General features: G+C 47.1%; 1 protein-coding gene across 3 annotated transcripts in view; it reads right to left on the reverse strand.

Annotated features, from left to right (window-relative positions):
* The window catches only part of LOC146336609 (acyl-coenzyme A synthetase ACSM4, mitochondrial-like), a 30,007-nt gene extending 16,027 nt beyond the window's left edge, over nt 1–13,980 (reverse strand). Inside the window, exons 1-6 of one of the 3 annotated variants that reach the window (XM_084818559.1) lie at nt 13,872–13,980; nt 13,581–13,776; nt 12,900–13,139; nt 8,240–8,450; nt 6,543–6,750; nt 3,521–3,664 (exon numbers count right to left, since the gene is read on the reverse strand). In XM_084818559.1, coding sequence (XP_084674685.1) covers nt 3,521–3,664; nt 6,543–6,750; nt 8,240–8,450; nt 12,900–13,100 — 764 coding nt within the window. In that variant the 5' untranslated portion in view covers nt 13,101–13,139; nt 13,581–13,776; nt 13,872–13,980. Of the gene's footprint in view, nt 1–3,520; nt 3,665–6,542; nt 6,751–8,239; nt 8,451–12,899; nt 13,140–13,491; nt 13,777–13,871 lie in introns of those variants that run through there. The other 2 variants (XM_084818560.1, XM_084818558.1) reach the window with 2 other exon arrangements.
* Between the last annotated feature and the right edge of the window lie 1,480 nt (nt 13,981–15,460).

The following is a 15,460-nucleotide window of genomic DNA, read 5'->3' on the forward strand; positions in this document are numbered from 1 at the left end:
CGAAGGGGTATTACTGCTTACCTTGACTGGGACAGTCCCCAAGTAATGGAAATATATGGGGTCCATCGATTTGAATGGTTCGAATAGGTATTTATATTTACAGCATTTATATACTGCTCCACATCTAAACAGATTCTGGAGCAGTGAACAATAAAAGATAAAATGATACAAAGATAAAAGAAATAAAACACCATATTAAAAATTGTTATTTGTATAAACAAAATACCAATAAAAACTGTGGCTGGTCAGTCAAGGAAAGCTTCCTGGAATAAAGTCATTTTCAGGAGGTACCAGAAACAACACAATGTTGATGCCTGCCTGAGCTCCAGAGGCAGGGAGTTTCATAGAAAGGGGGCCACCACACTGAAGGCTGTTCTCTGGGTGGACTCCAATCGGGCCATAGGTATCCGGATCCATCTGGATCCAACCCACAATATGGGGTTGTCCAAAGGTTATTTTATGTTGCAGGGGCATATACGCATCAGGTCATTCCTCATTCAGTTTACTGATTGAGCTCTTGTATTGGCCCCAGGCCTGTAGTTTTACAGGGTCTTAGAGATCCATAATGGTCTCTGACTTTAGTCCATCAACTGCAGTTTTCCTGCTAGTAGGCCTCTTGACTGGTAAGATGAGTCCAAGGTCGATATTGCCACCTCAGCACATTCCATGCTAACAAGAGCTGGTCTTATCAGGGCCTAGGATGCGCTTGAGAAGTGAGGCTATGTTTATGCTAAGCTACAGGTGTCTGTGCTGGGAAACTTGTGATTGTTTTCCTTCTGAACAAGCAATGTTAGCCTATGCTGGGAAAGTTGCAGATGAACGTTAATTAACTCTTGCTGCTGTCATGCTGCCTCACTGCTAACATGTATGGTATAAAACCCATTGTACCCCTTGGCTCTGGGTTCAGAGAAGCTCTCTGATCCAACTGTTGGGTATGCCTGCATGCTGTAAGTACTCAATAAAGTCTCCTTGTAAGCAAACCTGGATCTGGCTTATCATCATCTCAGCACCTCCAAACCTTAGCAGCCCTCGACTGGGGCATACAGGTCTCTTGTGAATTTTCACACAAATGAACTGGGAAACAGTAGTAACCACATTCAGCGCCGTCCAATGCTGCCAGTTGCAGCTGGGAATCATGGAGGCTTGCAAGCTCTGTGGCTGAAAAGAGGTCCTACTGATGAGATGTCTCCCTAGCTCTGCAGAGCAGCCTGAGACAATGAGAACTTCCAAGAATGCATGATCTTGGCTATGAAAAGCCAAGATTGTGAACAGGCCAGTTGATTCCCAGGTCATTGCTGAAGAGCCGTTAGGTTTTTAAAATGGGAAAAGCACTTTTGACCAGTGCTTTAAGACACAGCAAAGTCAAAGCACCACATCTTTGTGGCTTTTGTAGATCGGTCAGCTTTTTAGCGGACAGGGATTGCCTCTGGCTTAAACTATTACAGGCTAATACAGACCAAAGACTTCTAATCTTAATTCACTTCTTCAGTGTAAAGTTAACTATGGAATTCACTATCACAAGATGTAGTGATGACCACCACTCTGGGTGGGTTTAAAAGGGGATTGGACAAATCTATGTGGGAGAAGACTATCAATTGCTAGTACTCCTGAAGGCTATATGCTACCCCCAGTATCAGAGGCAGTATGCCTGTGTACACCAGTTGCTAGGGAACATGGGTGGGAGGGTGCTATTGCACTCATGTCCTGCTTGTGGGTTTCCCATGGGCAGCTGGTTGGGCAGCTGGTTGGGCACTGTCTGAACAGAATGCTGGATTAGGTGGACCCTTGGTCTGATCCAGCAGGGCTCTTCTTATGTTCTTAATTAAGAATGTATACACTGATCCTAAACTGTGGGTTAGGGTGGGCAGCTGTCAAATATAAGAACATAAGAAGAGCCATGCTGGATCAGACCAAGGGTCTATAATTTCATCTGTTTGAGGCATCCAGCAAGGATGCCTTTTAGCACCCTTCCTCTTCAATTCATACATTAATGATGTTGTACATTTCTTTAAAAGATGATGTTTTTTCTTTCCTCCAGCCATACAACAATTTATGGTTCCTGTACTATTATATGCAGATGAGATGGTACTTTTAACTGTAACCCAGATTGGATGGAGATGACTGTTGAAAGAATTTGGTCTTGCAAGCAAGTTTCCACCATCTCACAAAAGAGTCCCACGCAGCCCAGAGGAGTAAAGGGTCTGCAGCTTTGGGAAAAGATTGCTTCTGGCGGGGACATCCATCTCCCAACCAAGGACTCCCTTGGTGTGCTCTGGTTCAAATGAAACCCTGAACACCACTGCTATAGCCCAATCAAGACACGTCTCAGGTCAAAGTTGGCTTAGGTACAATATAGATCAGACGTGGGGAACCTCTTTCAGCTTCAGGGCTGAATTCAGTTTCAGAGGGGCTCTGGGGGACATGTTCCAGTGGTGGGAGGAGCCAAAGGCAAAAGAGGTGGGGTCAAAATAAGAAAAAATGCCAGCATATTTTCACTTAAAGCTCTTACTGCCCAGTAGCTAAGCCTTAGGAGAGGCAATTCAACCTTTTAGAATGCGGGAATAATGGTGCAAAAGCTGGAAAAACACCAAATGTTCAGTAGTCAGGATAAAAGGAATGTGGCGGGGAAAGAGGCGTGTCCACCTGGGGGACCCCAGAAGGGACAGATTTGGCAAGCAAGAGCTGCAGCAAAATTTTGCAGTGTGGAGCATTCAGTCTTCCATCCTGCCTATCAGGATACCCCTTGTCCTGACTAGGCGTGAGAGCCAGGAGAAGCAGACTGCAACACGGCCCTCACTGTCTGTTCTTGGTCACGTTCTGCAAGGTCAGGACCTTGGAGAGAGCACCGCAGGAAGCACTGGCATGAAATTCCACGTATGAGGCCTGCCACGTTTCCCTTGGGCCCCCTCTTTCCTGATGCACTCACACACACAGATAAAGACAGGTCTCACACCTTTCATTCATTATCAACAGGTTCATCACAGATACAACTCCTCGAAGACTCTCAGGCTACAAAGAACTGCCTCCAGGGGATTCAAATGGGAACACCGACGTTGCCTGCAGTTTGAAGTGAGGCTTGCTGGCTAGACTCACTTAGGGAGGGATGTCTCGCCCTTCTAGTGATGCTTCCCTACGTCGCCTCTCACGCATTGCTAACCAAGTCGACCGTCTGAGCTCCGCCCCTGACGTTTCCCTCTTAGCTCTGCACCATAGTCTAGCATCTCTTAGGTCACAGCCCCATTTCTCCTTGTCCTCCTCCCGGCTTCTCACAGAGGGGGGCAAGGGGGGGGCGCGCTTCAGGCCCGGCCATCTGGGAGTTAGTAACCTGAGAAGCACGCCTACCCATATCTGAACTGGCTTGGGAAAATGCATCTCCCGGTTCTGGCTGTTCCTCTTCTGAATCTGAGCTGCTAACTGTCTCCCTGTGCTCAGAATCAATCCTGCCAAGGTGGGGCGATTGCACAGTAAAAACCTCATCCGGAAGCACCCGTATGAGCCCGAGAGAATATAAGAGACGTACCTTCCAGATAAGGCAAATCCCAGAGTTAAACTACTTTGGGAATGTTCCACCATTTTGGGAGCTCCAGTGGTGCCACTCGTGAAGTAGATGGTCATTGCTTCGTCACTCTTGGTTTTAACACAGCTGTGACTGGACGGGGCCGTGCTTAAAGAAAGCAAGGACATGGGACAGAAGTTTAAAAGGAGGAGTGCTGCTTCTTCACATGAGCAAGAATGCAAACAGATTTCACAAGGGCCAGTCTCAGGGCCAGCCTCAAGGGTGGGCACGGTTGGGCACCTGCCAAGGGCCCACAGCCCAGCAGAGGCCCACTGACAAGAGCCCCCTGGACATGCTGTTCCTTTTCACCTGCCTGAAACCTGCTTGTATAGGCTCAGCACCTCAGATAGGTCCTTGGGAGTTCTGGCTGGTTCTGACTGAAACCCAGAAGGGATTCATGGCCCTGCCGAAATCGAAGCCACCAGCCTCCACTGGCAAGGGCCCAAGTGCAGCTCACCAGCCTTAGCCCCATAACTGCAGGACACCTGACTTGCCCTCCTGCCTTCCTGTTCCCTGGATTGCAGCCGCTGGGGGCACTGGCTGCGCTGAGGAAGTCACCCTCTCTTTTAGATTTCCCACAATTCCCCAGGGCTCTGGACATATCATCACTCCAGGGCACCGTAGTGGCTGCTGGCTTCCGAAATCCAGCCCAGGGTAGCTGTGTGGCCTTTTTTACAGAGGGCAGTCCTCTATTTGAAGGGCTGCCAGAGGACTGTCCTATATTTTGAAAGCGTCCCCTCTTTGAAGTGGTGTCCAGTCGAAGCCCAGTTTAAAGACAAAGAACCATCAGAAGAAAGAGCTCAGGGGCCTTGAGGAGCCCCTGAACTGCACCTGGATGGCAAACTGAGCAAGCACACAGGTCACCCGGTCACAGTCTTCGTCACTGTGGTGAGACGTACTGTATTTCCATTTAAATTATAAGTCTTTCTAAATTTGCATATATACAATATACATTAGCACGCACAACCTTTATTTTCGTTTCATTTCATTTATTATATTTCTACACCACCCCATAGCCAAAGCTTTCTGGGTGGTTCATGAAGATTAAAAACCATTAAAAATACATTCTACAAAAGGCAAAAGCATTTACATAAAAACGTATAAAGAGATTGCACACACACAAACAACATATATCTAAAAACAGTATTTAAACAATCAACCAAAGACAATCCAGGACCTGATTAAAAACTCATGACGTGCTGACAAGTGCCTGAGAGAAGAGGACAGTTTTAACCTGGTGCTGAAAGGATAACAACATTGGCACCACGAGGGCCTCATTGAGGAAATCGTTCCATAATTGGGAAGTCACCACCGAGAAGGCCCTCTCCCTTGTTGCCGCCCTCCGAGCCTCCCTTGGAGGAGGCACCTGGAGGAGGGCCTTGGATGATGAACATAGTGTACAGGCCGGTTCATGCCAGGAGAGGTGCTCCATCAGGTATCGTGGCCCTGAGCCTTTATGCAAATGTGTGCCCTCTTTTGTCCTCTCTTTTGGCAGTGCATAACCCTAATTCAATCACTGCTGCCAGGTAAGCTGATGGCTGGGGAGGGGGTTTACTGACCAGGGCCCCCTCATACCTGTGGCTGGCTCTGCCAATGCCACTGCCATACTTTCTCTGGTCTCCCCTTATAGATTTACCATTTACATGATGCATAAAAACCAACTCCTGCCCCCTCCGTATATTCCCCCATATACACATCTGTGGTCTGACCACACCTAGAATACTGTGTACAGTTCTGGTCACCGCAGCTAAAAAAGGACTTTGTAAAGTTGGAAAAAGTGCAGAAAAGGACAACTAAAATGATCAAAGGGCTGGAGCATCTCCCCTATGAGAGAAGGTTACAACAGCTGGGATTGTTTAGCTTGGAAAAAGGAGGGTAGGGGGAGACATGATAGAGGTGTACAAAATTATGCCTGATGTGGAGATAATGGATAGGGAGACATTTTTTTCCCTCTCTCATAATACTAGAACCCAATTGGGTCATCCCATGAAAATGACTGGTGGAAGATTCAGCACAGATAAAAGGAAGGGCTTCTTCACAGAGTGCATTGTTGAACTATGGAATTTGCTACCACAAGACATAGTGCTGTCCACCAATTTGGATGGCTTTAAAAGGGAATTGGACAAATTCATGGAAGAGAAGGCTATGAAAGGCTACTAGTCCTGATGGCTATATGCCCCCTCCAGTACCAGAGGCAGTATGCCTATGTACACCAGTTGCTGGGTAACATGGGCAGGAGGGTGCTGTTGTACTCATGTCCTGCTTGTGGGTTTCCCATGGGCAACTGGTTGGCCACTGTGTGAACAGAATAGGGGTGTATGGAACTCACCTATGAGTCTGCCGGGGGGTCTGCGGGGGGGGGGGAGGCGATCCATTCCTTCCCCTGGAATCCTCCCTGGCTAGCTCTGCTCCGCGGCAAGTCCGTGGAGCTGCCGGCTGGGTCTGTCCACTACCGCCCTGCCTGTCTTCGGATGCAAATGGCGTCCGGTGTAGCAGATGCCATTTGTGTCCCTGCTGTTTGCCGTGATAGGCTATGTGAATCTTTACGTAGCCTATCATGGCAAACAGCAGGGATGCAAATGGCGTCCGCTACGCTGGATGCCATTTGTGTCCGAAGACAGGCAGGAGCAGACAGGACAGGCGGCAGCGGATGGCCGGCAGCAGGTAGGATCTGGCCCCGCGCGGATTCCCCCAGGTGGTGTAAGTGAGTCTTTCGTTCCGCTCCGGACTCCCGGGGACTCATTGGAGTCCGTGGCGGAATTCTCTGCCATCCCTAGAACAGAATGCTGGACTAGATGGACCCTTGGTCTGATCCAGCAGGGCTCTTCTTATGTTCTTATGTATGAGCCAAGGGTGGGGAACCTGGGGCACTCCCAAATATTGTCAGATTCCAACTCCCAACACCCCAGCCAATGATTAGGGGTGATGGGAGTTGAAGTCCAGCAACATTCCAACCCCTAGTATAAATAAAACCATTGCCACTCACTCAAGCAGATCTTTGAAGTTCAGCCACCCGTCTCTTCTGTCTTTGGAGAGCAGCAGCTTTGTTTTGAGGGAGGGGCAGGATGAGGACATGGAATCCACTGCGGGGGCCAAAGTGTCATTCGTGATGATGCACTTGGCCCTTGAAGTCTGGAGCCTGTACAGGATGTCTTTGGCAGTCAGTTGCAGTGTCCCTGGCAGTAAGACAACCCCTGGAGGGCCAAAGAACACACAGCTTTGTTGTTAGATGTTTTTATGCTCTGGAGATTCTTGGAGAGGTTGGATGTTACGCTGTTCCACCCTAAAGATACAGGGCTTCTTCACATGGAGGCTTTATCCTACTATTGAGATTGCTCACTCATGGAAGTTTGAGGGTTCTTTTCATAACATCATCAACCTCCAGGGCACATCCAGAGGTATTTCCTGGTTATTCCATGTTAAAGTGATCCAGAAATAATGAAGTATTAAAATATGTCAGATAGTTGCGCTATTAAAATAGCCACTAGATGGCGCTATTTCATTGAATTCTATGGAACCTTGAAAATTCAAAACTTCCCCTCTCAGCAAGCATGTGGTCATCGTCTGAGAGCCTGCTGTAAATGTGGAAATGTTCCACAACGGTAGGACTGCAGATTTTTTCTTTGCCACGTGAATGTAAGAAGCAGCTCCAAGTTTTTTGGGCCCTTGGGACTCTCAGTGTGCCCCCTCCCTCGTGAGTCTACCTTCTCACCACCATTGTCACCAGCTGCTTTTGCTCCTCTTCCTCATCATTACTACCACTTGCTTGCTCAGCAGGCAAAGAGCTGGGGGTAAGCAGGCCGTGGCATCTGCTGCTCCTCCTTCTCATCACCTGGTCTCTGGGCCAGAACAAAAGGCAGAGGAACAAGGCAGGTGAAGAGGAGGAGCAACTCCAAGGGGCTCCTATCAGTAGGCCCCTGCTGGGGTGTAGGCCCTTGGCAGGTGCCCAACCATGCCTACCCTTGATGCTGGCCTTTTTAAGAAGAGCCCTGCTTGATCAGACCAAAAGTCTAGTCTAAGTATGACTAAGTGTAGATCCAACCATATATATATGAGAGGGAACTCGCTTTTTTCTACATGAGGCTATTAATCCGCTTTATCTATTTTCGGGTTAATCACAGAACTGAGATCTGAGCACTACATGAAGAATGTTCCTTTTCCTGTGTTTCCACTGCATAACCTCTAGGTGGTGCTGTGCTATAGTGGAGTAGCATAATTACACAAGTGAAAAAAGCAATTTCTTTCACTTTTACAAATAATACTGCATTTTTTCTGCTTTAAAAAAGCTTGCCAGAAGTGCTGTTTAAAAACAGAAGCAAAACTGGAGGGTCACAATGTCATTATGGAACCAATTACCTAGGGAGGTGGTGAGCTCTCCCACGCTGGAGGCGTTCAAGATGAAGCTGGACAGCCACCTGTCAGGGATGCTTTGACTTGGTTTCCTGCATTGAGCAGGGGGTTGGACTTGATGGTCTTATAGGCCCCTAGTTCCAACCCTACTATTCTATGATTCTATGATCTAAAGGACCCCTAAACAACCATGAGTAAGGAATGGTCAGTGCACAAAAATGCCTCATATAGAATATAGATATATATATCTCCACAGGGATCCAGAGCCTCCTTGTTGTGCCACTTTACACCCCCCCTTTTCTCTGTCAAATATCTCACATTATAGATGTTTACCTGTCCTAATGCATGCCATGTTCAGCAACCACCATTCTGGTACTCGAGGCAAAATGAGAATCGCCCGGTCTCCTCTTTGCAGACTGCATGGATCTGAGAGGACATTGGCTGCTTTCCGGGACAGGACACCCACCTCCTGAAAGCTCCATCTCACTTCTTTCCCTTTACCATCTATCCACCAGAGGGCTGGATTAGTTGGTCTATTTCCATCCTGCAAAACAGCATCCCAGACCATTGTTGCTGTTTTCCCAGCTTGCGGCAGAGTCTTTATGGGTGAGGTTATGCAAAGTAAAATAAAGGCCAGGAGTTAAGCTTGGGTCTTAATCAAAAAGGCGAAGTCTCTAGTTCTTATGATTACACAGGAAAGCATGGAAATGGAGATGGGTGCCTAGTAAAGGCTTAGAAACCCAAATGTCTCCAGCGGGCATGGGGTGAGCCTAGCACTTAGCCTGATAGCTGCTGTTTCCTTTCCTCATGCTTGTATTGTTTGTCTGAGTTTCTCTGAAATCTGTGCTGTGCACTGGAGGTAAAGCTAATCCGCAAGAACAGGGTTTAATCAGCTGTCTGAATACAAGCCATAATAAAAACCGGCCTCTGTGATTTGAAAATAAATCATGTCCATAAACTGGAGGGCACTAAAGCCTACAGAATTCTAGCCGGTGAGATAGAGTGTTGGTTACATAGGGTGGTCATGTGTCCTACTCTACAGAGGACAATCTTCCATCTGAAGGCATCCTCAATTTGCCGTCCAGTCCAAGTCCGGTTTAAAGATAACGAATCCTAAGAAGGGAGACAAAAAAGCCCTGAATTTGCCCATCCCCAGTTAGCAGGACCTGGAGAGCAGACTGAGCAGGCAGGCACACAGCTCACCTGGTCACAGACTTCCTGACCCTTGTGAGATGCCGTGTATTCCTATTTAAACTATAGTCATCATTCTAACTTTGCATAGGAGTAACAGGGATGTTCTGCACTGCACTTGCAGTACAGGTGAGGACAGAGAGGGGATGGCTCCAGTCCATTTCCTTTTTGTGATCCCACCCTCTTAGCTACTGCGGGGAAGGGCTGTAGTTCAGGGGTAGAGCTCCTGCTTTGCATGCAGAAGGTCCCAGGTTTGATCCCCAGCTTCTCCAGGTAGGGCTAGGAAAGAACCCTGCCTGAATCCCTGTCGAGCCACTGCCAGTCAGTGTCAACAATACTGGGCTAGATGGACCAAGGGTCTGACTTGGTCTAAGGCAGCTTCTTATCTTACTGTGGCTTTTTTTTTTTTGAGGACTACAGGGAGGCCCCCCTTCATGGATCACTGCCTTGTTGTGGCAAAGGGGCTTGCGTAACTCAGTGAAGCCATAAGCTATGCCGTGCAGGGCCATCCAAGATGGACAGGTCATGGCAGAGAGTTCTGACAAAATGTGGTCCACTGGAGAAGGAAATGGCAACCCACTCCAGTATTCTTGCCAAGAAAACCCCATGGAACGTATCACAAGGCTAAAAGAGATGACGCTGGAAGATGAGCCCCTCAGGTTGGAAGGTGTCCAATATACTACCGGGGAAGAGCAGAGGGAATTTCAAAGTAGCGCCAGAAAGAGTGAAGCGGCTGGGCCAAAGCTGAAAGGACACTCAGCTGTGGATGTGTCTGGTGGTGAAAAGAAAATCCGATGCTGTAAAGAACAATATTGTTTAGGCACCTGGAATGTAAGATCAATGAATCAAGGTAAGCTGGAGGTGGTCAAACAGGAGATGGCAAGATTGAACATCGACATCTTGGGAATCAGCGAACTAAAATGGACAAGCATGGGCGAATTTACTTCAGGTGACCATCATATCTACTACTGTGGGCAAGAATCCCCGAGAAGAAATGGAGTAGCACTCATAGTCAACAAAAGGGTGGGAAAAGCAGTACTGGGGTACAATCTTAAAAACGATAGAATGATCTCAGTACGAATCCAAGGCAAACCATTCAACATCACAGTAATTCAAGTCTATGCCCCAACTACTGATGCTGAAGAAGCTGAGGTTGATCGGTTCTATGAAGACCTACAACACCTTGTAGAACTAACACCAAAAAAAGATGTCCTCTACATCATAGGGGATTGGAATGCTAAAGGAGGAAGCCAAGAAATCACCAGGATAACAGGCAAGCATGGCCTTGGTGTACAAAATGAAGCAGGACAAAGGCTAATAGAGTTTTGCCAAGAGAACACGCTGATCATAGCAAACACTCTTTTCCAACAGCACAAGAGGCAACTCTACACATGGACATCACCAGATAGTAAATATCGAAACCAGATTGATTATGTCCTTTGCAGCCAAAGATGGAGAAGCTCTATACAGTCAGTAAAAACAAGACCCAGAGCTGACTGTGGCTCAGATCATGAGCTGCTTCTTGCAAAATTTCAGCTGAAATTGAAGAACGTAGGGAAAACCACTAAACCATTCAGGTATGACCTAAATCATATCCCTGATGAATATATAGTGGAGGTGAGGAATAGATTTCAGGGATTAGAGCTGATAGACAGAGTGCCTGAGGAACTATGGACAGAGGTCCATAACATTGTTCAGGAGGCAGCAACGAAATTCATCCCAAAGAAAAAGAATTGCAAGAAAGCCAAGTGGCTGTCTGATGAGGCTTTACAAGTAGCTGAGGAAAGAAGGGAAGCAAAGAGCAAGGGAGAAAGGGGAAGATATATCCAACTGAATGCAGAGTTCCAGAGAATAGCAAGGAGAGACAAGAAGGCCTTCTTAAATGAACAATGCAAAGAAATCGAGGAAAACAACAGAATGGGAAAGACTAGAGATCTCTTCAAGAAAATTGGAGATCTCAAGGGAACGTTTTGTGCAAAGATGGGCATGATAAAGGACAAAGAAGGCAGGGACCTCACAGAAGCAGATGAGATTAAGAAGAGGTGGAAAGAATACACAGAAGAACTATACAGGAAAGATCTTAATGTCCCTGATAGCCATGATAGTGCGGTCACTGAACTTGAGCCGGACATCCTCGAGAGTGAAGTCAAGTGGGCCTTAGGAAGCATTACTAACAACAAAGCTAGTGGAGATGACAGTATTCCAGCTGAGCTATTTAAAATCCTAAAAGATGATGCTGTTAAAGTGCTGCAGTCAATATGCCAACAAATTTGGAACACTCAACAGTGGCCACAAGACTGGAAAAGGTCAGTTTACATTCCAATTCCAAAGAAGGGCAATGCCAAAGAGTGTTCAAACTACCGTACAATTGCGCTCATTTCACATGCCAGCAAGGTGATGCTCAAAATCCTACAAGCTAGGCTTCAGCAGTATGCGAACTGAGAACTACCGGAAGTACAAGCTGGGTTTCGAAGAGGCAGAGGAACTAGAGATCAAATCGCCAACTTTCGCTGGATCATGGAGAAAGCAAGAGAATTCCAGAAAAACGTCTATTTCTGCTTCATTGACTATGCTAAAGCCTTTGATTGTGTGGATCACAACAAACTCTGGCAAATTCTGAAAGAGATGGGGGTACCAGACCACCTTACCTGTCTCCTGAGAAACCTGTACGAGGGTCAAGAAGCAACAGTAACAACCAGACATGGAACAACCGAGAGGTTCAAAATTGGGAAAGGAGTACGACAAGGCTGCATATTGTCGCCCTGCTTATTTAACTTATATGCAGAGTACATCATGAGAAACGCCTGGTTGGATGCATCACAGGTCGGAATTAAGATTGCCGGGAGAATTATCAACAACCTCAGATACGCAGATGATACCACCCTAATGGCAGAAAGCGAAGAGGATCTAAAGAGCCTCTTGTTGAGGGTGAAAGAGGAGAGTGCTAAAGCTGGTTTGAAACTCAACATTAAAAAAACAAAGATCATGGCATCTGGCCCCATCACTTCCTGGCATATGGAAGGGGAAGAAATGGAAGCAGTGACAGATTTTATTTTCTTGGGCTCCAAGATCACCGCAGACAGTGACTGTAGCCATGAAATTAAAAGATGCTTGCTTGCTCCTTGGGAGGAAAGCTATGGCAAACCTAGACAGCATAGTAAGAAGCAGAGACATCACCTTGCCCACAAAGGTCCGTCTAATCAAAGCTATGGTTTTCCCAGTAGTAACGTATGGCTGTGAGAGCTGGACTATGAGGAAGGCTGAGTGCCGAAGAATTGATGCTTTCGAACTGTGGTGCTGCAGAAGACTCTTACGAGTCCCCTGGACTGCAAGGAGGTCAAATCAGTCCATCCTAAAGGAAATCAACCCTGACTGCTCATTGGAAGGACAGATGCTGAAGCTGAAGCTCAAATATTTTGGCCACCAAATGCAAAGAGAAAACTCTCTGGAAAAGACCCTGATGCTGGGAAAGACTGAAGGCAAAAGGAGAAGGGGACGGCAGAGGATGAGATGGCTAGATAGCATCACTGATGCAATGAATATGGACTTGAGCACGCTCCGGGAGAGAATGCAGGACAGGAAGACCTGGCGTGCTATGGTACACGGGGTCATGAAGAGTCGGACACGACTGAATGACTGAACAACAGGGAGGCCACCATTTGGCTAAAATTTGAGGGAGTCGGGGGATCGAACTTATGGATTTCAGGGGACTTCCCCCCTATTCCCCCCCATAATTTGAGTAGTGGCTGTGCATTCCCTGAAGTAGGGAATTGCTGCTCCAACTTGGAAGAAAGTAAGTTACCTTTTCAACTTTGGACCATTTATCGAACACATCGCTGGCAAAATTAAAGTACTTGGGGACTTCCTTTTCACATCGGTTAATGGCTTCGTAGTCCAAAAGATCAAGTGAAGCACATTCCTGAATGTCCTTTTGGAACGACCTGCAAAGTGGCTTGGGGTTCCAGGCAGGCCTTAGCATTTTGAATCCGAAGAAGATCCTCATGGCTGTGTCTGAGATCAGGGAGTAGCGTGTGGGTCAGTCCTTCAGAGAAAGAAACGATTAGAAATATAGTCATTCTTGGTTATAATTACACAGTGCATACTATGCCAGGGAAGGGCCATGGTAGAGCCTCACTTTACATGCAAGAGGTCCCAGTTTTAATCATATGGTGGCCACTTATGCAGTGCCCAAAAGAGGAAATGCATCACCATTAAAAAAAAAAAAAGATAAAAGAGGACAGAGATTTGCATAACATTTGCATATGCTGATTTGGATGTATAGATGCGAATTTAGAAAGAATTACTATAATTTCAATAGAAATATAATACATCTCCCCGTAGTGGGAAAGACTGTGACCCGGTTTTTAAAGAAGTAAATAGCATGTGCTTCCCACCTTGGATCAGGACCATGGTGGGGGCAACAGGTTTAAGCCCCCTACCATGTTCCCAATTGAGATCAACCCCCTCCCCACTCGTTTACCACCTGCTCTGAGAGACTGCAGAGTGGATGGCGGCGGCAGCAATCGGATAAAGCAGTGGGTGAAAGATGCGTCAGAAAAGGGGTGGGTGGGGAGTAGGAGGCGGCAGGTCCTCTGGGTTGTGGTGGGAGCTCACAGGTCTCTGCTCCTGCTCTGCCACCTGAGGCAGAGGATTCACCCCGCCTCAGGAAAGGGCCGGCCCTGCAAGGACAGATAAGGATTTGCACAGTACATTGGGGGTGGCGGCGAGGAGTGCGTTACACATGCTAAATAAGAATAAAGCAAGCTGTTCTTACCTGGAGACGATCCGCTTAGGCAAAACTCACATTTAATTCATCTGCACGACTCGCAACATCCCCTTCCCAGCTCTGCCTCCTCAATGTGGCTTGGGCACGGCTTTAAAGGAAAGGCTTCATTCCCACATGAGAACAAAGTTTCTCATTTATCATTTCTCCAATTATCCACAGGGGAGGGTGGTGGTGGTGGAGGAGCACATGAGGCAAAAAAGGGAGGGGATGGGTGCTAAATAACCATGCCGTGTTTTGGTTCACTACCACAGATCAGTAACTAATCCCTTCCAGGTGAAAAGATAAAATTCCACCTGGAGCTGTGCACAAATGGCTTCTCAAAATCCCCCACCTTATTTGTGGGCAGAGAAATGTGGGGTGTGTGTATGTGTGTGAAAGACAACTATTTCACTGAAATTCTCCCGGGGGACGAGAAATTCTCTCATGGCTTCTTGGGGCTGAGCATCGACATTAGCGGCAGCAGATGCTAGTCAGGGCTTTTGTTGCTGCTGTTGCTGCCAACGACAGCATTGTCGTTTGGCCGCCATTTTGCATCCTCTGCATTGGCTGCCATTTTGCATCCTCCACCATGCTTTGGACCTGCCGTCGTCTTGGTTGGGGTATTCCTGAGGGAAAATGTCAACTGCCGCCAAAGAATGGTGCAGAGAATATTAAAAGGAAATCCCTCAATGTGGCCTGCTAGGGGGTCGAGAGAAAAAGAAACACCTCAGAAATGTTCACAGAAAAAATGAACAGGGGCTGAACTCTAAATTTCTACCATACGGGGTGTGTGTGTGTGTGTGTGTGTGTATGTGAGTGAGAGAGAGAGAGAGAGACAGAGAGAGAGACAGAGAGACAGAGAGACAGAGAGAGGCTAAGACTGGAGATCAAATATATTTACTATCAGGGCTAAAGTGGACGTGACAACAATTGCACACTTAACCATTCTGTCAAAGGGTTAATTTTAAATGAAGCTAGCAGGCCTGGTAGCCCTGATGCAGGTCAGAACTCTGGTGGGGGCCGGGAGGTGGATTCATCCTTTGTTCCCCACTGTATTTGCAGTTAGGAAACTTGGAGCCTTGCAAACTTTGTGGCTGGGAAGAGGTCCTGCTGATGGGGCCTGGGGCATCTCCTTGGCCACAGCCCAAGATGGTGGTTGCTACTGGGAATGCATGATCTTGGCATACAAAAGGCAGCCAGCTGTGCCTGGCCCTGGGATATTCTAATTCCTGGCAGTGCTGATTTCCTTGGCACTTAGTTCAGATGGCCCTGGTTTTAATTAAATCAAAGCTCCATTCTTTAATCGATACTAACTTTTTAAATAGCTATGCCCAGGGGCCTTTACACAACTTGACAAATGTACACTAGGCTATCATTAGCTTTAGGCATTTTGCCCAAACAAACAGAACAGCTCATATCCCTAAGTGGAGCAAGAAAATTAAGAAGGGCAACACTGAAGGGAGAAAAACAAGTGGAGCTTGGAACAAAAGTCACTCAGCTTCATCGTGCACCTGTTCTGGATCCTCATTCTGGGCAAGCACGTGCTGTTAATTTCTGAGTACATGGGACTGGGTCCTCTCCTATGTGATCAAGGACAA

The sequence above is a fragment of the Heloderma suspectum genome, chromosome 12 (assembly GCF_057233095.1).
Source record: "Heloderma suspectum isolate Gila_16-S chromosome 12, 16-S_ref, whole genome shotgun sequence".
Classification (NCBI taxonomy): Eukaryota; Metazoa; Chordata; class Lepidosauria; order Squamata; family Helodermatidae; genus Heloderma; species Heloderma suspectum.